The 22,592-nt window shown below is 50.2% G+C and overlaps 9 protein-coding genes across 9 annotated transcripts; 3 read left to right on the top strand and 6 right to left on the bottom strand.

Annotated features, from left to right (window-relative positions):
• Window positions 1-2,998: 2,998 nt before the first annotated feature.
• Window positions 2,999-5,041, bottom strand: LOC111067652. The gene is made up of 2 exons (XM_022356874.2): window positions 3,970-5,041; window positions 2,999-3,890 (listed from the first exon to the last, which is right to left on the bottom strand). Exons 1-2 carry the CDS (start codon window positions 3,982-3,984, stop codon window positions 3,126-3,128), a joined length of 780 nt encoding a protein of 259 aa, XP_022212566.1. The 5' UTR covers window positions 3,985-5,041; the 3' UTR covers window positions 2,999-3,125.
• A 1,557-nt stretch (window positions 5,042-6,598) lies between these two features.
• LOC121404261 lies at window positions 6,599-7,339 on the bottom strand. Its single transcript, XM_041593591.1, has 2 exons — window positions 7,325-7,339; window positions 6,599-7,255 (listed from the first exon to the last, which is right to left on the bottom strand). Exons 1-2 carry the CDS (start codon window positions 7,337-7,339, stop codon window positions 6,599-6,601), a joined length of 672 nt encoding a protein of 223 aa, XP_041449525.1.
• Window positions 7,340-8,360: 1,021 nt separating this feature from the next.
• Window positions 8,361-9,651, bottom strand: LOC111081860 (actin cytoskeleton-regulatory complex protein PAN1). The gene is made up of 3 exons (XM_022378014.2): window positions 9,607-9,651; window positions 8,936-9,542; window positions 8,361-8,779 (listed from the first exon to the last, which is right to left on the bottom strand). Exons 1-3 carry the CDS (start codon window positions 9,649-9,651, stop codon window positions 8,361-8,363), a joined length of 1,071 nt encoding a protein of 356 aa, XP_022233706.2.
• Window positions 9,652-9,908: 257 nt separating this feature from the next.
• LOC111081862 lies at window positions 9,909-10,856 on the bottom strand. The gene is made up of 2 exons (XM_022378016.2): window positions 10,807-10,856; window positions 9,909-10,733 (listed from the first exon to the last, which is right to left on the bottom strand). Exons 1-2 carry the CDS (start codon window positions 10,819-10,821, stop codon window positions 9,981-9,983), a joined length of 768 nt encoding a protein of 255 aa, XP_022233708.1. The 5' UTR covers window positions 10,822-10,856; the 3' UTR covers window positions 9,909-9,980.
• Window positions 10,857-11,984: 1,128 nt separating this feature from the next.
• LOC111081861 (keratin, type II cytoskeletal 1b) lies at window positions 11,985-12,905 on the bottom strand. Its single transcript, XM_022378015.2, has one exon. It carries the CDS (start codon window positions 12,903-12,905, stop codon window positions 11,985-11,987), a length of 921 nt encoding a protein of 306 aa, XP_022233707.2.
• Window positions 12,906-14,054: 1,149 nt separating this feature from the next.
• Window positions 14,055-14,969, bottom strand: LOC111081859. The gene is made up of 2 exons (XM_041593571.1): window positions 14,805-14,969; window positions 14,055-14,726 (listed from the first exon to the last, which is right to left on the bottom strand). Exons 1-2 carry the CDS (start codon window positions 14,967-14,969, stop codon window positions 14,055-14,057), a joined length of 837 nt encoding a protein of 278 aa, XP_041449505.1.
• Window positions 14,970-16,369: 1,400 nt separating this feature from the next.
• On the top strand, window positions 16,370-17,204 carry LOC111067599. Its single transcript, XM_022356769.2, has 2 exons — window positions 16,370-16,513; window positions 16,581-17,204. Exons 1-2 carry the CDS (start codon window positions 16,370-16,372, stop codon window positions 17,202-17,204), a joined length of 768 nt encoding a protein of 255 aa, XP_022212461.2.
• A 2,064-nt stretch (window positions 17,205-19,268) lies between these two features.
• On the top strand, window positions 19,269-20,007 carry LOC111067647. The gene has a single exon (XM_022356868.2). It carries the CDS (start codon window positions 19,282-19,284, stop codon window positions 19,975-19,977), a length of 696 nt encoding a protein of 231 aa, XP_022212560.1. The 5' UTR covers window positions 19,269-19,281; the 3' UTR covers window positions 19,978-20,007.
• A 417-nt stretch (window positions 20,008-20,424) lies between these two features.
• LOC111067645 (glycine, alanine and asparagine-rich protein-like) lies at window positions 20,425-21,512 on the top strand. Its single transcript, XM_022356864.2, has 2 exons — window positions 20,425-20,476; window positions 20,586-21,512. Exons 1-2 carry the CDS (start codon window positions 20,462-20,464, stop codon window positions 21,414-21,416), a joined length of 846 nt encoding a protein of 281 aa, XP_022212556.2. The 5' UTR covers window positions 20,425-20,461; the 3' UTR covers window positions 21,417-21,512.
• The last annotated feature ends 1,080 nt before the right edge of the window (window positions 21,513-22,592 follow it).

Genomic DNA, 22,592 nt, shown 5'->3' with positions numbered 1-22,592 from the left:
GAAAATAACTCAATTTTCATTGAGTGGCCCGGCTCGAGTGCTCGCGTACTCGCTCATGGGGAACACCAATAAACACTTTTTGCAACAAATCCAAACCATACCCCCGAAGCAGCAGCAGGCAACCACAGCAGCAGCGGCAGCGGCAGGCAACAGCGACAGGCGCAGTAAAACTTTTCGACAGCGACAACATGGCGTACAACTGCCAACTGCAAATGCATTTGGATGTGGCCACGGTTGGGGCTTTAGTTTGGGCTCCGGCTCCGGCTTTAGCTTCGGCTTGCAGGCCCACAGCTCATTGCCACCTGTACTTGTATGGGGGAGTGCTGTGGTTGCCAAATTAACAAAAGCAAGCTACTGCGACTCCAGAACTTCAGAAACTTTGTTGCCCGCAAAGGAGACTCGCTGCGAGCAGGGCCAAAAACAATAGCGATTGCGAAACTGTCTCGAGCACATTTCAATTTGCGCTTATTTCTAGCCCAACCCAACAAAGTTGCCGCCTGCATGCGGACAAATGTCAAAATATTTAGTTGTACAACAAAACTTTTGCCGCAGAACGCGAGCGCTTTCAGAAATTAAAAAGAAATATTGGTTAGCCGAAAAAGGGTGGGGTGGGGTGGGGGAATGGGCATGAGCAGCAGGAGAGGAACCAACAGCGGGCGAAACTTTTGCTCTGCGAATTAAATCGAAATAAAAATGTTTGTTGCCTGCTGCCTGCATAGGGAGCATTGTTTGCTTGCAATTTGCCTCTGTGCCACACTGCCATACTGCCACACTGCCACATTGCAATGGTGCTGTGTTGTTGGCTCACCGCAGCTGTCGGCTGTTGTGATTGAAAGCGGCACAATACCCGTGCTCCTGTTTGCAAACAGTTCCATAATACCAGCGATTTGTATTTGGTTTTTGGTTCCACGCGTACAAAAAAATGGATTTGATTTGGGTTGGTGAGCAAGAAGCCCGCAAAAAAAACGACACTTGAGCGAGGGATCTGGATAAAAAACGCAGCCCAAAAGCAGGCTACACTTTTTTCGCTTTTCTCGCTTTTTTCGCCCTTTCCCCTACTCTAGCAACGGGTTACGACTCGTATACGCAACTTATTTCATCGGTTAACGTGGCGTATGTGCAACTACTTTTTGTGCCACCAAATTTTCATTGCCGCTTTTTAATACACTTAACTTGCGGTGTAACAAAGGCCTGTGTCATTATGCATGTTTCAGGGCAATGCGGTAAATCAAATTTATTTATTGTGTTATTGTGTTGCAGTGAATTTTACACAATTTACACGTGCCCCAACATGACTTATGAAACATTACTTTAAGAAAAAATGATAAAAATGTTATACATGTATTTATATGCGCTCTATAATTCTCGCTTTGTGGGTCGTCTTTCCGTGCTGCCAAAGCATTTCAACTTTGCGGAAAAATGTTGTGATATCTTTCTGGGTGTCAAAGAAGATTCTGCTTCAGCTTTGGCGTCAACTTCAGCTTTGCCTTGGCGACAGTCGAGAGCGCAGTGAATGTCGTTTTAATAATTTATTTTTCTTGCACAGCAGGCTTCTCATTAACAGACAAATACAAGCGCAGAATGACACACACACACACACACACACACACACACAGAGCACATACACGCATAGAACACGCACTTGGCAGCCTCGTCGGCGTTGATTCGGTCGGCTGACTGCTGCATATCACCTTAATTACAGGCAGCAGTCTGGGCGCAGTCAGACGGCAAATGGCAGACAAGCTAACAGCGTTTATGGTGGGCCAAATTGCCATTCCCACCCCCAGCTCCTAGCTCCCAGTCCCCACTTGTACAAGCCATATTGTCGTTGCCGTTACGCTTTAGCGATTCGTTACTGTACTCGACAGAAAGAGCAACGGATTCAGTTTGCACTCGACTGCTGATAAGCGTGCGATTCCTGCAGGGGCGCCCACTTAGCACACACACCCATACACCCACACACCTAACACACACGGACACAGTCAAACAGCTGCCGTGATGGCCATGAATACATGCACCGTTGGGTTGCGTTTATATCGGGCTTATGTTACATCTAAGTGAAATTTAAGGACTCCACTCAACAGCGTACCAAATCCTCTGCATAGTTCATGGGTAGCCTTGATGGGGTTGGTGGTGTGGGGCAGGCGGTGGCATTTCACATGATGAGTTTGCTTTCCACGGAAGCAGGAAGCCATCAAGGCACACACCCACTCACCGCCACACTCTTATGTACACCCACTCATCTACATCTACACACACACACACACGCAGAGATACACAATCATGATGAGGCCGATGAGTGTCAGCTTGTAGAACAGAACAGAGCAGATCAGCAGCCCAGCAGCCAAATTCCACCTGCAACAGGACGTTGCCACTTACACGGACCATAACTGGCAATGGGAAACCAACGGACCGGCCCAAAAAGGATACAACGAGTGGTGGAATGTGTGGACTGGGTCGAATGAGAACCGGGCCTAGACCGGGCCATTGTGCAACCACTTCATTTCGATTCTAATAACTCCAATTACAAATGGCGGATGGGATAAACTCGTTGTGCATATGCGACCGAAGGGAAGGGTGGAATCAACGAGTGTGTGTGTGTGTGTGTGGGCTCGGTTTTCAGGGCAGGGCAGGGCGGTGCCCTTCTGTTGGGGGTGGCTCAACTTGTTGCTGGACTTTATGACATGCCAGCCGCTTTATCCAGGCTATTATTTCAAGGATTTAATATGAAAGGACAATGCACAGCCACTAGCACTGGCACTGCCATTGCCCCCGCCATGGCCATTCTCGATGCCATTGCCATTGCCGTGGGCTGGGATTTGCCTCGCAAAACAAATCACACATAAAAGGAACGAAAAAGGGCGAAGGGTCCGAAGTCCAAAGGCAATGTGTGGCAAAAAGTGGCAGAATCCCCACAAAGATTCGCCCAATTAGCCGCCACTGAATGAGTTTTCCAGCTGCAGACCAGAGAGAGAGTTCACATTGGAAATTTGTCAGTTAACAAATTTTATTCCTAGACACTCGTATGGATACTTAAAAGCTAATTAGTTGCAATAGATGTAAGATGTGGGGTAATGTGATCGTTTAGGAAACGTTACCGTGTAGTGGTAGCTCGTATACGGCACTCACTTGACGCGGAAGCGACGCAGAGTGGGTGGCAGATAATCCTGGCCAGCCACCACATTGGCGGGAAGATACTCGGAGCTGGGAGCGCGCGACAGGCTGGCGGGTACTGATTGGGCTGCCGCTGGTGAGGCAAAGTTCAACACTGGAGCACGACCCTCATTGGAGATGCGGGACACGCCTGGCAGCTGGTTGTACTGGTTCTGGATGGCAAGCTGGGCGTTGGCCGCATCCTCGGGAGTGCGGTACTTGACGAAGTGCACCTCGGGCTTATTGGTGGATGTGGACTTGAGGGCATTCAGCTGCTTGGCCAAGTTGGCCACGTCGGCCTGCTTGGTCAGCACATAGATGGCGGTCTCCTGCTGGGCGGACTGCTTGGCCAGCTGCAGGGCGGCCTGCTCGAAGCCCTGGTTCTCGGGTGTGCGGATGAAGACGACGCGCAGGTTCTTCTTCAGCGAGCTGGCAATCTGCTGGTTGTTGACACCCTCATCGAACTGCTCCTCGGGCGCCGCGTAGCTGTAGAACTCCTTCTGGAACTCCTCGACCAGAGGGGCAGCCTGGGGAATGATTGGCGCCTGGATGGGTGCTGCGATGGGCTGCGAGAGCACAGCCTCTCCACTCTGCACCTGCTGCAGCTGCTGCTGGATCTCGATGGGAATCTGTCCGCTGCCTGGAAGGAAGGAGAGGCCCTCATCGGCATGGGCCACGGGCTGGTAGTTGTAGCCCAGCTTATCGGCACTGCAGCTGGCAGCCAAAAGGCACAGAAGCTGTGGGAAGGTTGCGTGGTTAGAGGTGATGCTGATACATTCCATGACACAGTCCATGAATAATGGTTGCTTGACTTACAATGAAGACGCGCATTGTGGCTGGGCTGGGCTGGTGGCTTGGTCTTGGAGGTGACAAGAGGAACTAATGCTTGAAGTTCGACAAAGTCTGGCTTTTATAGGCACAAGCCACACGTTGAGAGCGGCAGAGAGATCAGATCCATGCATGCATTGGGACGTTTGACACTCATCCCCCTCCCACAACACAAAACGAGGGGAACGCCTGGTTTCGGTGTGACCTTGCCGTTGATTTCGATGCCATTCGATGGTCATTAAAATGCCTCGACCGTTTAAATATGCATGCGTCTTCCCTGGCTTAGGCCTAGACCTGATCCATGATAGTCTGTCTTGCCTTTTTCTTTGTTTTTGATTTAAATGCACTCTGCGACATTTATAAATATGCATGGACCAGCGATCTGCGATTGCGAATGCTGCTGCTGCTGTTGCTGCTGTTGCTGCTGCTGCCACATTATCTAATTGATTTGTGTTGGCTGCGACAGGCCATAAAACAGACTCTCAGTCAATGCTCCACAGCATCAGCGCGGAGCAGCTGCCACTGTGTTGAAATGCCTTGGAAAATAAACAGCTACTGGCTTTGCCGATAATATCTGGAAGTTGGCTGCTGGCTTTGAGTCTTTCGGTCCAGATGCAGACGCAGACGCAGGCCCAGGCACTTGCCAGCCGACCCAGCTAAGCCGGTAATTATAATTTTCATAATTTTCCACAACTTGGCTTTTTCGCTGTGCTTGCGCGCTGCTGACTGCTGGCTGCCGGCTGTCTGTTGGCTGTTGGCTGTTTGCTGCTCCCATTGCTCCCGCGGACGTCAATCTCTTTCGACGGTTCAGCTAATGAAGTTCTTTAACTAATTTAAACTTTTTGGCATCGTTTGATGGCCAAGCAAAATAAGAATTTAACATTTTTTATCAGCAGCTGCGTGGGCCGAGGCCCAGATACAAAGAGATACGGGATACGGGATACGCAATTCCCAAAACTCATAATTACAATTTCCACTGACAAGTCATTTGCTTTCCCTGACTACCAGTGAGTACCAGTGATTCGAAGCCAAAAGTTTGGTTGATTTAATACTGATTTGACTACCATCTCCCCGCTCCCCAAGTTGCCACGACTTGTACTACATATTTTCTATGATAGTACGAGTATATATATATATATTATTCAAGCGAAAGTGAATCTCTGAAGTTTCAGCTACTCATGCTGCTTATTATCCCTGTTCCCCTGTTCCCCTGTTGGTCCCCTGCCACGCAAAGTTTGGCGCCTAGAGTGAAAATAACAAAAAGCAAAACCCGCAGCAGCGCCAAACTGCGCCTAATTTGGGGATGGCGCCCCGCAAAAATGAAGAAAAGATTGAAAAACACGCAAACTTGGCAGCTGCTGCTGCTGCTGCTGCTGCTGAGGGAATCCGTTCCAAGACTTGGACCTTGGACACACCTGTCCCAAAATTGCAGCCAGTCATGAGTTGTCCTGGCAGCCAGGATTAAAGCAGTTCTTGCCCTCTGGCTCCATGCTGCAGCCGGCTGGCTAGCACACAAAGAGGAGTTTCCTCGTGCACATTCTCCTACTCCTCCTCCTCATCTCTTCTGGAGCAGAATGTGAGACCGGCAGCTTTGACGTGACTGGCAAACTTTTTGGCAGGCGCCGCTAACGAGCGACGCTCCCCTCCCTCTTCACTGTGTTGCTCGAAAATGCTTAAACTAAAACTTGCTCAACAGATTTGCAGTGGCGGGCGCCTTTTTTTACGGCTGCTTTTCAGCGTGTCATATGGCAATGGAGGTGGAAGTGTGTGTTTGACCTTTGACACTAAAACAATTTGCAAAGCGAAGTGATGTCAGGCTCAGTGTCCTTCTGCTCCACTCCTGCTCCACTCCACCTCCTCTATCTCGTCGTAATTTAGTTGAAACATTCTTAAAGCAGCGCCTGTCGTAAAACCCGTGGCGACACAGAAGTTGGGGGGCAGCGGATGCGACAGCGTTGTGGGTGGCCCATGTAGGGGGCAAACTCTGAACGCAGCTCATTAAAAAGTTTCCCAGCGACAACGGCAGCAGCATCGGCAGCGGCAGCGGCGACATTTGCTCAAGAAAACGTAAAAACATTTGCATGGTTGGGCTGGAAGGAAGAGTTGGATACCAACACCTTAATGATTATCCAAGAGATACTTTGAAGATACTCGTAATCCACGAAGTGTGTGTGTGTGTGGGTGTGTGCTGTGGGAGAACTCAAAGATAAAATGTTACAGTCTGGAGCCATGCCGTGTAATTAATTATTCATAATAGCTATAGATAAACATCGGCCACGCCACCCACCGGGTGAGGTGCTTGGCCAGCTTTGCATCCTTTCACTGCCTTGGCCTTGGAGCTACAACTAAATATTTTTTGATTGAAATTTCAATTAAATTTGTTTACCAAGTAATGCAGAGACAGCGAATTCTCGAAATACATTGAGTAATTTATGGGCGTTGTTGTTGGGCGCAAACAATTATCCGCATTACGTGTATTTCCATAAAGCAAGGGGAGAAATTTCCCAGAAATTGGGTAATTCAAGCGCCACAGAACTTTGTCTTTTATTTACTAATTACAATTAAAATTTAATTTAGTTTTGCAGTCTTTGGCAGAGGCCCGTTTTCTACTTATGTCCTAGCTTGAGTGCTTCCCCGGCGGCAGGTAGTCCCGGAACAGGGCCTGCAGCCGCGCCATTTCCAGTTCTGTGGCCTCCTCGTGCACTTCATAGTCGGAGCCGCCCTTGGGCAGGATCTTGAAAATAACTGGCTCCGGCTGTCGGATTGTCGGGGGCACACTCTGCTGCGGCTTCACTTCGAAGACATCGGCAGACTCGATGGCATGGCTAATACTGTTGCCGGGCAGCTGATCGTAGCCGCTCCGCAGGCTGGCCAGAGCCCTCGTGACATCTGCGGGCGTTCGGTACTTGACGAAGTGCACCGATGGCTTGTGCTCCGCCTGCTGCTGAATGGCGGCCTGTTGTTCGGCCAAAGCTGCCGTATCCGCCTGCCGCTGCAGCACATAAATGTCCAGTGGATTCTGGGATGCCAGCTGCTTGGCCGTCAGCGTGAACAGATTCGTCTCCGGAGTGCGAATGAAGACGACCTGCTGCGGCGGCGCCAGGGCCGTGGCCAGCTCTCGGGCTGCCTGCCAGGGCGCTGCCTGATCCTCATCCGGCGGAGCCGCGTAAGTGAAGTACTCCGTGGCCAAAGGGCGCTCCGGGGCGTAGCCATTGTTGGCCGGCAGGTAGGCGTTGTTCAGGGCATGGCTAATGCCGAAGAGCAACGAAATGGACTGTGGATATGGTTATGGTTATGGTTAGCAGATTGCGGATGCCATGGCCTTCATCGTACTCCTACATACCATGAGGGTGCGCATGCTGAGTGGATCTGTGAGGTGTGCTTTGGATGGGCGGCCTGCCGCGGCTGATTTTCACCGCTCGAAGCTCTGTTGGGTTATAGTCTAGTCACAGCAACAAAACCATCCTTATATACGACACAAACAACAAGACCGATGCTCGAAAGTAAGCTGACTTCTCGGCAGCGTCGTCTCTCTTTATGATTATTTCGTTTTATTTTAAATTTTTTGCATTCGTTTTTATTTTTTTATTTTATGAACTTATAAAAGATTTTTGCAAACGCTGACTCTGGCTTTGGCTTTGGCTGTGGCTCTGCTCTGGTTTTTGTGTGTCTGCTGCTGCTGCTGCTGCTGCTCCGATTATCCATGTTAATGTCGTTCAATTTTGAAATGCAAATTTCTGTGCTTGCAAGACACCCGAGACAAAAGCCAAGTCCAAATGCGTGAAGCCCGTATGTAGAGGCGCCAGCTCTGACCCGGGCCCAGGCCCGGGTCCGGCGTGAACTTGAATTTAATTCGCATAAAATTTACAAATGAGCTCCCAATTTGAATTAGTTATAAAATATTTTCATATGCTATTGGGGCACACACCACACACACCATTGTTGTCGCTTGCCATAGACAAAGCCATTTGTTGTGACTGCTGTGGAGCGGGGGGGCAGCTCTGCTCTCTGGAGGCTTACACCTCCGCAGCTTTACTTTCACTTGGAAGATATTTTTATGGTCGACGTTTTATGGCTACCTGATTCGTTAATTTACACGTCATTTTGATGTGTTTTTTTTTTGTCAGAGTCTTCTTTTTGTCGACTGGGCCCGGCTCGGCTTGGATCTGATAAGCCGCTTAACAAATTTACAACTCGGACCGGGCACCGAGCAACGATCCGATCCGTTGAGCTCTCACTAAAGAAGCTGAAAACACTGGTGGCAATTCATTGATATCTCGACTTTTATTTGCAGCTACAACTAGATACATACGGAGGGGGGGGGAGGGGGCAGTTTTATGGAACTAATTTAATGTCTTAATTAGCGGAGGAATTTAAGCCTAGTGGTGGGCGCGTCTGCGGCGCTTGGAGGCTTGTTGGGAACGATAGTAGTTGGAGGAGGATAACTCCGTGGGAAAGACCATGCGACTGCCCGAGCGCCGTCTCTCGTTGGCTCGGAAACCGGTGCGAAGCGATCTGCCGGATCGTTCGTCCAAGTCGTCGTAGCTGGAGCCAAGGTCCTGCTGCGGCTCAGACAGAGGCGGCAGATCAATCTGCCCCAGTGTGCCTGCTGCTGCCCCAGCTCCAGATCCTCCCGCATTGTAGCCCTGAGCAATGGAGGCATAGTTGGGCAAGGAGGGCAGATATCCTGCTTGGGGAGGAGCTGGTGGTGGCAGGTAACTCGATTGAGGAGCTGCTGGCAGGTAACTCGATTGAGCACGAGGAGGTGGAGGTCCGGGCAAGTAGCTTGGTTGTGGGGCTGCTGGCAGGTAGCTCGTCTGAGGCAACGGTGTCGGCAAGTAACTGCTCAAAGGAGAAGGTGTGGGCAAGTAGCTGGACTGAACAGATGCAGCTGGTGGCAAGTAACCAGGCCGTGGTGGCGGCGAGGCTGGCAATTGAGGCTCTGGATAGTAGCCTTGGTCCTGTTCCGGCTGCGGCTGCTGCTCCGGATAGTAGCCCAATGAGGATGTCTGTGCTGGCTGCGGTGGCGCCGTGCCGCCGTACTGCGCCTGAATGTGCTGCTGTGCCTGGACAGCCTCCGCTTCCGTCCTGTATTTGACAAAATGAACTTGGGGCTTGTGTTTGTGGTGCGTCTTCAGGACGCTCAGTTGGCTTGCCAATTCGTTCGAGTCCGTCTGCTTGTTCAGCACATAGATGGCCGTCTTGTCCTCGGTGGTCTGCTTGGCCAGTGCGCTGAGAGCCCCCACCACGGCCTTGTTTTCCGGCGCCTTGATGAACACCACCTGCAGGTTCTTCTGCGAGAGGGAGGCCAACTTGGTCTCCACCAGGTCCGCCTCCTCGCCTGAGTCGTAGGGCGCTTCGAAGGCATAGAAATGCTTGTGGAACTCGGCATGGTCATCGTAGTGTTCATTAGCTAAAGTCGGATACCCGCCGTCCGCGGAGGTTCCATCGTTTCCATAGTCCTGAGCTGCAGCTCCGTAGCTGTTGAGGGGCGCATTGTTCTGCTGGTACTGGTACCCCAGCTCCGCCGAGCAGCAGCAGCTGGCCAGTAATACAAGAAACTGAAATTCATTTTATTAATAATCATATCTGTGAATTCCCTGCCGTAGTGTTCAATCCGCTTACCACAATTCCCAACATGATATAACCACTGCGAAGAGCAACAGGCATTTGTCTGACAATCAACCAGCCCCGGAGCGTTTTATAATCTCATGTTGGCTAGACCCAACCCCGCCAAATCGGGACTCCATAAGTCGTCCCGCCTTATAGGGTAAATAGTTCAATGTCGCGCGAATTTCGCCAGCTATTCCCAGACTTAAAGATTACAACATTTCACATTAACATTATTTTTTATTTTTATTTTGGACTTGTCTCGAAAATCGCAATACAAACTATTCAACAGAGATGGTCTCCAGATGGAGGAGGTCGCAGCGAGTGCGTAGGAATCAGTGGGGGTCAGTCAGTGGGTTCACTCGGCTGTCGTTCGGTTCGATGGCCCCTTACAGGCGGTGACGCAGCACCGATGCGGGCAGGTAAGAGTTCTCCGGAGAGGAGGGAGCGGCCACTGGGCGGGCGGGTGCCTGGGAGGCAAAGTTCAGCACGGGGGCAACACCGCCGTTCTGGATGGACGAGGATCCTCCAAGCTGATCGTACTGTCCCTGGATGGCCTGCTGGGCGTTGGCAGCGTCCTCGGGTGTGCGGTACTTGACGAAGTGCACCTCGGGCTTGTTGTTGTTGTTGCTGCGGATGGAGTTCAGCTTGTTGGCCAGATCTCCGATATCGGCCTGCTTGTTCAGGACATAGATGGCGGTCTCCTGCTGGCCGGCCTGCCTGGCCAGAGCCAGAGCAGCGTTCTCCAGGCCACGGTTCTCGGGTCCCTTGATAAAGATGACGCGCAGGGCCTTGTTCAGGGCACTGGACACCTGCTCGGATCCGGCTGGCTCATTGAAGGCGCTCTCATCGGCTGTGTAGGTGAAGAACTCCTTCTGCAGCTCGGTCTGGGGAGCGGAGTAGTTGGGGGCGTCAGCCGAGGGAGCAGCTTCGGGTGCGCTGCCAAAAGACTCAGAGGGGGCATTGAATGTGGGCTGTTCCTGGGTGGCAGCCGCCGCTGGGCTGTAGGATTGACCGCCAGAAGATTGGGCATAGGATGGTCCGGCAGCAGACGGAGCATAGGACGATGATCCAGTGGAGGCGGATGGCTGATAGTTGTAGCCGAGCGAGTCGGCGCTGGCAGCAGCCACAAGGCAAAGGGCCTAAAGCAGCAGCAGAAGATGGAGATTCTATAGTAGTCTTTAAATGATTAGCGACCAATCGAAAAGGACTTACAATAAGGAAACGCATCTTGGGACTTGTGTAGGTGGATAACTGCGATCGGTTTGCTGGGTAAACTTCGAGTATGCTGATGTCACAGACGCCCACGTCTTTTATGCGAAAAAAGGGGACTGCAGCTTGCAGCTCTCCTAATTAGCATTCGGCATTTTTAATTGGTTGTCTTTTGTTTTTGCACCTCATTTGGAGCAGGTCGAGATTGCTGTCGCCATTCGCTCCCTCATCAGCGCTGCTCTTGGCTGCTCTTGCCAATTCCCCATTCGCTTTTTGGCCACTTTTAATGTTTTACTTCTTCGTGTTGTTTTTTGCTGATTTTATTTCTACTCGTGCGAGTATCGCTGCCAACTGTTGGATTTAGTTTTGGTCTTGGCTTTCGGCTCTGCTCTGCGCATCGTTATCTGTTTTTCGTGCTTGTCTTGGTTGTTGGTTGTTGGTTGCTGGTTGTTGTTTTGCATAATTTGTCGACGAGCATAATTTTTTATGATTTTTCTAACAAACTCTGGTGACTTTTCTGCTTATGCTAATCAGCCGTAGTGGGTGCTCTTGAACAGAGCCGTCGATGTCCACTTTTGCTCTTTGTTCGGCTTTGGCTTTGGCTTTGGCTGGCCATTCATCCGGCCGCTCTGTTATCACTCATACATTATGTATTACCCTGACGTGGTCTGGCCCGATCCATACCGAACCGAACCGAACCGAACCGATCTGGGCTTGAACCATCTGCGGTTCCGTCTTGCAGTTGCCATAAATTTACGCGCTAATAGTTTGTCTAACCTTTTACTTCACGCAGATTAACATTTTAATTATGATAAAAAAAATTTCGTCGATTGTTTTGCCTGCCTGCATGCAAGAAAACAAAAAAATGTAAATTTATATATTGATTTCCACTTGTATTCGGCGCTTTGGAATTTTTATTGCCACTCAGGGCATGTAATAAACGACGAAATCTGCAATTTTTCAAACCGCTCCGAGTGAGTAATCTGCGTCCACCCATCGACATTCACTTTTGACAGAGATAACTTCATATCGTGTCCCACACCTAGTAAAACACTCGATTGCTTCAGTTTAAAATATAATTGTATTTGGGGCGTTCGACAAATCAATAGATAACACAACAGTTAACAAATGGCAGATGGAAGAGCTCCAGAGGAGCCATGGCTATGGCCTCCTATGGCCTCCTAGTAACGGAAGCGCAGGCGACGCAGCACCGACGAGGGCAGGTACGAGTTCTCGGGGATCTGGGCAGTAGCCTGACGCACTGGACCAGCGGAGGCGAAGTTCAGGGCGTTGGCCACACCACCATCATGGGCCTGGGAGGATCCACCCAACTGATCGTACTGCGACTGAATGGCGCGCTGTGCGTTGGCAGCGTCCTCGGGTGTGCGGTACTTGACGAAGTGCACCTCGGGCTTGTTGTTGGAGTTGCTGCGGATGGCATTCAGCTTGTTGGCCAGATCTCCGATATCGGCCTGCTTGTTGAGGACATAGATGGCGGTCTCCTGCTGGGCAGCCTGCTTGGCCAGGGCCAGGGCAGCGTTCTCCAGGCCACGGTTCTCGGGTCCCTTGATGAAGACGACGCGCAGACCCTTGTTCACAGAGCTGGAGACGCGTTCCAATTCCTGGGGCTCATCGAAGTCCTCCTCGTTGGCGGAGAAGGTGAAGAATTCCTTGTTGAGCTCGGCAGATGGAGCGGGAGCCTCGTAGCTGACGGGACCACTGATGCCACCGCCAAGACCGGAGGAGCCCAGACCGGAGGAGCCCAGACCGGAGGAGCCCAGACCGGATGAGCCAAGACCAAGTCCAGACAGTCCACTGGAGCCACCGCCCAGACCGCTGTCCAGGCTGCCGAAGTTGCTGCCGCCTCCTAGACCGCCTCCTAGACCGCCTCCTAGACCGCCTCCTAGACCACCTCCTAGGCCTCCTCCTAGTCCTTGGAGTCCTCCTCCAATGCTACCACCGCCGATGCTACCACTGCCGATGCTGCCGCTGCCAGGAGCGAAGGACAGGCCGGAGTTGGAGTGACCCACGGGCTGGTAGTTGTAGCCGAGCTTGTCGGCGCAGGCGACTGCCACGAGGCACAGGACGATGAAGGCGCGCATCTTTGATGTTCTACTTGGAGCTCTCGATTGAGAATGATGTCGGAGGTGGCCGGTGGGCCATTTATATACATCGGATGTCAATCAGAACAAGCGCTTGACAATCACGCTAGAGATCACGATAAGGTCCGCATTGTTTGGGCCAACCTGTTTTTCTTTTCTTCTTGTTTGGCGGTGGCTATTTTGGCCTGGTCACAGCCCAAGAAGCCACAACAACGACAACAGTACGAGTAGCAGCGACGGCAGAAGTGGCGACGTTGGCGGCGGTGGCGTTGGCGGCTACGGTGTTGATTAAAATTTGATGAACTTGCAGCTTACAATCCAACGAATCTTTATGCAAATCAGGGGCGCGAGCAGCCCAGTTGTTGAGGCACAAAGGGCTGGGGCTGGGGCTGGGGCGGCGGCAGAAGCTCCAAATTGTTCGACTGTGCAGTAGCCAGATCCCTTTGTTCATTCATTTTGTTATGCAAATCGCTTGGATGCCCCGCGCGATGATTGAAAGTAAGACTGCCTCTGACCAATGCTTTTGGGCTAATTTTCCAGCTTAATAATTTTAAATTGCTCCCCGCCATACCACTATGGACTTGGCCATTGGGGCCCATTGTCAGCTGTCGGTTGCCGTCTAATGCAATTTGTCAAAAGCGGCAGAGATTCAATTTGCCGAATGCGTGGGCTCCGCTTTGGGCTGGGCTTTGCGGTGGCCCCAAGTAGCAGGCAGATGGGCGATAAGCCGTGTGTTATACACCGGATTATACAAAACGCTGGCAGAGAACATGTTCTACTACGACTATTTCCGCTCCTCATTTGCAATTTTCATAAACAGCCTAGACGGCGGACTCATAATTCAGCGCCGCACCCGTCGGACTCGTTTGCCAGCCGCCCAAACTGCGGAATGGAGTTCAAAAACACGACAACACGGAATACGTAAAAGATACTGAATTCCGAAACTCGCAAATAAAATACGATTTCGATTCCGAATCAGAGTCCGAGTCCGAGTCATTTCCATGTCTAGGAATGTTCGTTGAGCAGATCCGCAAACTATTTGGCAATTTAGATTTAACAAACAAAACAGATTTATTTTCGTAACATTAGCAAAACAGTAACAAAGGAATGCCGGCCCAAGAGTGGGCTCCGGACCTTAGATCTGGGATCTTAGAATCGCAGGCGACGCAGAATGTTGGCGGGCAGGTAGCTGCTACCAGGCGTCACGGGGGGCACATAGGAGGAGATTGGAGCAGTGGCCTCGGGCAGGCCGGAGGGCACGAACGGGCCCTGGGCGATGCCAGCGCCTGCGGGAGCGGCAGCTGGAACAGGAGCGCTCGAGGCGAAATTCAGGGCTGGAGCAACACCGCCATCGGTGGACTGGGAGGATCCTCCAAGCTGATCGTACTGTCCCTGGATGGCCTTCTGGGCGTTGGCAGCGTCCTCGGGTGTGCGGTACTTGACGAAGTGCACCTCGGGCTTGTTGTTGTTGTTGCTGCGGATGGAGTTCAGCTTGTTGGCCAGATCTCCGATATCGGCCTGCTTGTTGAGGACATAGATGGCGGTCTCCTGCTGGGCAGCCTGCTTGGCCAGGGCCAGGGCAGCGTTCTCCAGGCCACGGTTCTCGGGTCCCTTGATGAAGACGACGCGCAGGGCCTTGTTCAGGGCACTGGACACCTGCTCGGAGGCAGCTGGATCGTAGAAATCACCCTCGTCGGCGGTGTAGGTGAAGAACTCCTTCTCCAGCTCAGCCTGGGGAGCGGCGTAGTTGGGGGAACCAGATGAAGAGGCTCCAACGGGACCTTCGAGCGCTGCAGCGGGTCCAGCGGCAAAGCTGGGGGCCTCGTTGCTGGCCAGGCCCGAGGGCTGGAAGCTGCTCAATCCGGAAGGTTGGAAGCTGCTCAATCCCGATGGCTGGACGCTGGGTCCCGCTGCAAAGCTGGGCGCCTCGTTGCTGGCCAGGCCCGAGGGCTGGAAGCTGAGTCCGGAGGGGGAGTGGGCCACGGGCTGGTAGTTGTAGCCCAGTTTGTCGGCGCTGGCCACTGCGGCGAGGCAGAAGCAGAGGATGAGGGAGAACTGACGCATGTTTAGCTGGCGGATGGGTGGAGGCGTGTGATGCTGGTGGCAGATGATTCTTTGGCTTTTATGCAGATGGCTATGTGAGGCATTTACTCTTTTGCAAAAGCTCTTGCATAAAGCGGTCTAATTATGGTCGACACAGCCGCAGCCAGCCACAGCCCAGGCTGCTAAAATATGCAAGAGATCCACTCGATTGCACTGCTATTTTGCTTGGCGAGGGTCGGTCCGTCGGTCGGTCGTTCTTGCTCGGTCGGCTCCGTGGCTTGGCAGGAAGGGGCAATGTCCATGTATATGTATACGGCTATGGCTGTCGCCATAAAACTCATATTAAATTCAATATGCTTATGTGCTGCTTTAATCAATAATTTTCGTTATTCTTATTCGCGGCTCAACCTTGCCAAAATGGACTTCTAACACCATAGCCTTATCGTTAAAATCAATAAAATCGAACCACTTGGCGGTGTGGCGAACGCATCGTAAAACCGATTCGGGTCAATTTCATTGCCTCTTACTCACCTACACGGGTATGGGATGGCTCCGCATCGCACCCCTTGCCACGGGGGGGCCAGCCGGGAATGACAAGTGTCGCCCACAATTGGTCCGCGAGCAAACAAAACGTTTGGCAGACCGTTTCACATGCAAATGAGGCGCGCCTAGTCGCGTTTTTTCGCAGCCAAAAATAAATATTTTAACGATTCGCGAAATTATTATTGCCTTTTTCAGCGTCTTTGTTCGCTTTGTGTTTTTTTGTCCATTTGTATGCTCAGATTTATGCAAATGTTGCGGGTGGAGGCGACCTTCCGCAGTCTGCGCTCGTCGGCGCTGGTCTGCGCCGGAAGTGCGACTCCGACTTCATCGCTAAATATAGCCGCCATCTTTTAATGCTGCCTAGCCTCTAATTAACAACTGCACTGCAGCGACTTGTCACCGAAAGACAAATAAGACAATCTGATAATTGGACTATTCGTATTAATAAATTACTTGGCGCCATCTGAATTGGCAATCGGAATCGGAATCACAGCCCAGACTCTGATCCCCAGTTCTGGCCATCAGCTAATTTGCATTGAGCCTTCCACGAAACATGGTTTCATGTCGCAGAGCTATGCAAAGATCTGCAGCCGCAGCAGCCAAACGGCAGCGTGACAAATCATAAAATACAAATAAATATAAATATAATAAAGAAAACGTATCTTAAGCAGATTATTTATGCATTTTTAAAGCAAATGTTGACTGTTCATAATTCATATATGTTCACGATGCAGTCGACTGGTCGCCCCCCGTCGCAGACTTTGCCAAATCGAAGAACTGAATCTTGCACTTATAAAAGCGCAGAGTGCCCCCAACTAAGGCAGTTACAAATCATCTCTCCAATCCACCAAATCACCAGTCGCACTCCACAAGTCACAATGCGTGCCTTCATCGTCCTTTGCCTCGTGGCCCTGGCCAGCGCCGACAAACTGGGCTACAACTACCAGCCCGTGGCCCACTCCCCCTCCGGACTCAGCTTCCAGCCCTCGGGCCTGGCCAGCAACGAGGCGCCCAGCTTTGCAGCGGGACCCAGCTTCCAGCCATCGGGATTGAGCAGCTTCCAACCTTCCGGGATTGAGCAGCTTCCAGCCCTCGGGCCTGGCCAGCAACGAGGCCCCCAGCTTTGCCGCTGGACCCGCTGCACCCATCGACGGACCCGTTGGAGCCTCTTCATCTGGTTCCCCCAACTACGCCGCTCCCCAGGCTGAGCTGGAGAAGGAGTTCTTCACCTACACCGCCGACGAGGGTGATTTCTACGATCCAGCTGCCTCCGAGCAGGTGTCCAGTGCCCTGAACAAGGCCCTGCGCGTCGTCTTCATCAAGGGACCCGAGAACCGTGGCCTGGAGAACGCTGCCCTGGCCCTGGCCAAGCAGGCTGCCCAGCAGGAGACCGCCATCTATGTCCTCAACAAGCAGGCCGATATCGGAGATCTGGCCAACAAGCTGAACTCCATCCGCAGCAACTCCAACAACAAGCCCGAGGTGCACTTCGTCAAGTACCGCACACCCGAGGACGCTGCCAACGCCCAGAAGGCCATCCAGGGACAGTACGATCAGCTTGGAGGATCCTCCCAGGCCCATGACGGTGGTGTCGCATCCTCCCTGAACTTCGCCTCGCAGCCAGCGCCCGCGCAAGAGAATATTGGTGGCTCTGCCAGCGCTCCAGGCGCCAGCTACTTGCCCGCCAACATTTTCCGCCGTTACCGTTTCTAAGACGGAATCTGAAACTTGTTGATTTGTTGCTTAGTTGTTTAAATAAATAAAAATTTCAAAGAAATCATAAATTCATTTTTTCTTCTGATATATGAGCCGAGTCTTAGGATACGAATGGAAACACTTCACATTTAATAAAAATTTGGGGGAAAACAAAAGTGTTTAGCTATTAAAATTTCGTTGAAATTGGAGTTGTCTCACCTAATATTCTATGCTGTTTTCTGTTGAAATGTGCACAGTAGGTTGAGCGAAAAAAATTTGTTTTTGAATTTAACCTTAGCTGAACTTCCCCATTTTCACCAATCGATTGGTTAGAAGGCGGGATTTTGCATAGATTCGATTAATATGGGTCATTCCAAAAAATTAATTAAAAATATAAATAGGTTTATGCACCAAAATCGGGTTTTTACCCACAGTGCTAATCGTTAAAAAACTTCATTGACAGTGGATACAAATAAATAATTAAAATACCTTATTATTAATATGAACTAGTTTCTAGGTTTCAATAAGCTTATGATTTATGCAGAATTTTAAAATATTTTACTGCTACATCTGTCATCTACATCTAACATGTTTATTTTACCATCTAGAACAGTAGACTTATACATCTTTGGTATAGGTTCTGAATCTTTTTTCTTGGCGAAATTCTCGCAGACGGCAGTTTAGTGTGTTCGAGCGAGAAAAATAATGAGTAGCGTCAGCAGCGCTGGAGGAGGTGAGGAAGCAACTGAAAATTATTTTCTTCATTCTGGCTATAATAATGATCCGATCTGATTCAGATTCGGCAATCGGATATATATGGCCATTCTCTACGATACTACGATTTTACTTTTAAAATCGGAAAAGATTCCTTTCCTGCGTTACACACATCCACTTTTACCACAACTCTAATATACCCCTTAACTCTTTTTGAGTACGGGTATACAAATTTGAAAAAAAAAAAACTAACAAAGAACAGAGTACAGGTATGTCCGCTTAAAAAAAGAAAACAAAATTCGTTGGGTAAAATTTTGGCCCAGCTTTGTGCACAGCCACAAACCAAACAAAAGTTAAAGATCAATTCTGTCTGAATGAAACGATTGAATGACTCCTAAACATATGCTTTAAAAAAACATCTTGCCATAAAGTTGAAGCTCCGATAAAATGTATTGCTCTTTTTGTGTATATTTAAGATGACTTAATAAGATTGGAAATCATTAAATATTATCATAAAATATAATCGGGGTGATGTCAATTCTGACATGGTTCCCTTAAAAATAGACCATTGTGCTTTGGAGACGAAACTCAGCCATAACAATGATGTAATCTGACTTTTCGTCCCATTCGGATCGAAATGAGATCGGTTTCCCCACTGACGCAAGTTGATATTGATGGGACTTATGTAGAGGACTAGTGTGGAATTCCCCAGCCGAACTGAAACCAGTTCCCCGCTACATACGTGGCCAACTGGCGAGTTCAAAGAGCTCTTCCGACAGCATTCTTCTTGACGTTGTACTTTGAGCAAGAAACTTGTTCGAATTCCAACTCACTTTCGATTCGTGGCGAGGCGAGGCAGAGATTCATAAACTATCAATGGAATCAGCATATCCATAGATTAGTTTTATGGACTTGTAGGCGGAACTCCTAGAATGCAACGCATTGTTTGTCGGATTTAACGACTGCGAGAACATTTATTGCCGGCTCTTACTTTTTCGAAACGAGTTCGATAGTTTTTGCAGCATTTTCCCAGCACTGCGAATTCCAATCTGTTTCAGATCGGCCAAGAATAGAACCAAACCTGGCGCCGGTAACCGGTCCTCCTAAAGCGCCTCTGCATTTGGACAGAAAGTCTGGGCTCGAGTGGCCGACTGGATCGGCTCTATTAAGGAATTAGATAGTTTTGCATAATCATTTCATAAGCGCAACACTTTGCATAAAAAACTAGTTGAGTTATGAAGCGAACCCGTCGGGAATCATTTCGGCTATTGTTCTAACGCCAATCCCGCTGCGGTTCTTCCGTATAAAAGGTGCGCGCCGCAGTCTCAGGATTCAGTCTTGGCCTTTTGCCTGTTCACTACACCTCAATCCACCTTCGACAATGCGTTTCCTCATCGCTCTCTGCCTGATTGGCGCCGCATGCGCCCAGTACAACTACGGTGCGGGACAGTACACTGGCTCCGCCTCCGAGAACGTTCCCAGCTACTCCGGCGGCTCTGACAGCTCGTACGATGCCGCTCCCAGCAGCCAGAGGAACAACTACGCGCCCTCCAGCGAGCTGAACAAGGAATACTACACCTTCGAGGCCGATGAGAACGATTTCGAAGATCCTCTGGCCGACCAGAAGATTGCTGGCTCCGTGAACAAGGGTCTCCGTGTGGTCTTCATCAAGGGACCTGAGAACCGTGGTCTGGAGAACGCTGCCCTGGCTCTGGCCAAGCAGGCTGCCGAGCAGAGGACCGCCATCTATGTCCTGAACAAGCAGGCCGACATTGGAGATCTGGCCAACAAGCTGAATGCCGTCCGCCAGAATGCCAACAACAAGCCCGAGGTGCACTTCGTCAAGTACCGCACTCCCGAGGACGCTGCCAACGCCCAGCGCGCCATCCAAGGACAGTATGACAACCTCGGTGGATCCTCTCAGTCCATCAACGGAGGCATTGCCAATGCCATCAACTTCGCTTCCCAGGCCCCAGCGGGTCCTTCCCGTCAGTCCGGTGGCAACTACTCGCCACCCGGTGCCGTGAGCAACTCCTACCTGCCCGCCAACATCTTGCGTCGCCTGCGTGTCCGTTAAGGAGTTGAGGAGGAGTCCGGTCCGCCCCGATTGTTGTTGTATATAATGCCCAGTTGTACCCATTTTTAAACGAATAAAGACGAAAAACGATGTAAACCCAAAGCCCAGTTGATGTGATCGTGATCGTGATCTTGTGTAATACTTGTGGCGGTCGCATTCCATGTTCCGCACTGCTGGACTGCTGGCCGCATTGTGTGCGGTTATTGCATTTTTATGCTCATGTTTTTTTATTTTTATCGATTTTCCTTATAATAACATTTATGCAAAGCCGAATTGCTCTGGTCCGAGCGCACACAAAGGCCGAGAGCGAGCGCTGCCTACTTTGTAGGCGGAAAAAAACATTTAGCGGCGTCATCGCTTTGTCTTCGAGAAGCTGCGCTGACAGCCTCGAAGACAGATTTGTATAAATAATAATCGCCGCCGCAGAGACAGCCAGAAGCCAACCGTGCTCCAAACCAAGAGAACCTAAGCAGCAGAATCCAAGATGCGTGCCTTTATTGTAAGTTTCCGGAAGGATCAGCGACGGCGACAGCGACAGCAACAGCTGCAGCTCCATCCCAACAGCCCTTACTAATGGATTACTCTCGCCCACAACTTACTTACCATAGGTTATGTGCCTGATCGCAGTCACCTGCGCCGATAAGCTCGGCTACAACTACCAGCCCGTGGGACACTCCAACTCCGGCCTGTCCTTCGCTCCTGGCAGCGGCAGCATTGGTGGTGGTAGCATTGGCGGTGGCAGCATTGGCGGTGGACTCCAAGGACTCGGAGGTGGTCTGGGAGGAGGCAGCATTGGCGGCGGTAGCCTTGGTGGTGGTTCCATCGGAGGAGGATCCCTCGGCGGTGGCATCATTGGTGGCGATTCCGGTCTGGGCGGCCTCGGTGGTCTGTCTGGCGATTCTCTGAGCGCTCCCGTCTCCTACAACGCCCCCGCCCCAACTGCCGAGCTCGAGAAGGAGTTCTTCACCTTCTCTGCCAACGAACAGGACTTTGATGAGCCCCAGGAATTGGAACGCGTCTCTAGCTCTCTGAACAAGGCCCTGCGCGTCGTCTTCATCAAGGGACCCGAGAACCGTGGCCTGGAGAACGCTGCCCTGGCCCTGGCCAAGCAGGCTGCCCAGCAGGAGACCGCCATCTATGTCCTGAACAAGCAGGCCGATATCGGAGCTCTGGCCAACAAGCTGAACTCCATCCGCAGCAACTCCAACAACAAGCCCGAGGTGCACTTCGTCAAGTACCGCACTCCCGAGGATGCTGCCAACGCTCAGCGCGCCATCCAGGGTCAGTACGATCAGTTGGGTGGAACCTCCCAGGCCACCGATGGTGGTGTGGCCCCGGCCCTGAACTTCGCCTCCGCTGGTCCAGTGCGTCAGGCTACTGCCCAGAACCCCGACAACTCCTACCTGCCCTCTTCGGTCTTCCGTCGCCTGCGCTATTAAGCATCGTGTTGCTGAATGGTTTCGAGCAATCGAAACTATTTCTGGTCCTTGTTAAAGAATTATTGTTGAAACTTATTGATAAATATAAAATTAAATAAAAACGAAATACAAATTTACACAGTTTTGGATAATTACTTAGAAAATGAAGGTAAATATTACATATATACAGGCCTATGCTAAAAGAAAAACAAAACAAAAACGATGTCGGACAGCGATTTATCAAGAATTTACGTGCAGAAATTATGTGGCGGTCGGACACATTGCAATGGAATCTCAGATTTTTTTTTTTCCATAAAAAATTGTATGTAGAAAATCAGGTGTGCTTTTGAATAAAATGTCAAAATTTGGACACTTTTTTATATTTACCTTTTAGCCCCTCATCATTATCCTCCTCCTCGTTCAGAAACACAATTTTGTTGTTCAAAATCGCGCCAACAAAAACTCCCGAAAATTACGAATTGGCTCCTTTGAAATTGACAAATAATTTCTGCACGTAAATTCTTGATAAATCGCTGCCCGTAAGGGATATTTGTTCCGCGACTTTAGGAGCATAGGCTCGAATATCGAACATTTACCATATGAGATTTGCTTACCGTTTCTGATATATCAGTTGGATTCTTATTTCTAGCCTACTAATACCAACCGCCTTACAGCTCAAACAATCTGGCGCAATTTAGCACATTGAATTCTGAAACGTATGAGCTGCCCATTCTTTTTAAATATAAATAATGGTTCATATCTATAGCTGTGTTCTATATAAATTCCTATTCATGAGCATTGAGTATAATAATAAGGAAAAGAGTATAAGTTCTTCCGACTCGCAATATTTTAGTATTCGATTGTCCTTGGAGGTCGATGATCTAAAATAATAATATAATATTAAGCCAAAGCAATATCGTTCAAAGTTTATATGAATCTCGCACTAAAAATAGCTGCATGATTCAATAGATAAATCAGAGAGGCGGCATCTTAAACACCTCATTAGATGCACCTCTAATTATGGGGCTTGTGTCATGCCCATAAATCAAAACCATAAAGATGTGTCGACATCGATTATGATAACTAAACGATTGACCGCTGTCGGTCTATCGGGAAAACCAATTGCAGTTGTCCTACATAAAACAAGCCGAATAGCCTTGCCGAAGAATTTGAGAGAGAGAGAGATATTTATTTTAT

The sequence above is a fragment of the Drosophila obscura genome, unplaced genomic scaffold (assembly GCF_018151105.1).
Source record: "Drosophila obscura isolate BZ-5 IFL unplaced genomic scaffold, ASM1815110v1 contig_192, whole genome shotgun sequence".
Taxonomy (NCBI): Eukaryota; Metazoa; Arthropoda; class Insecta; order Diptera; family Drosophilidae; genus Drosophila; species Drosophila obscura.
The sequence above is the reverse complement of the archived record's forward strand: the minus strand, read 5'-3'. Positions and strand labels throughout refer to the sequence as shown.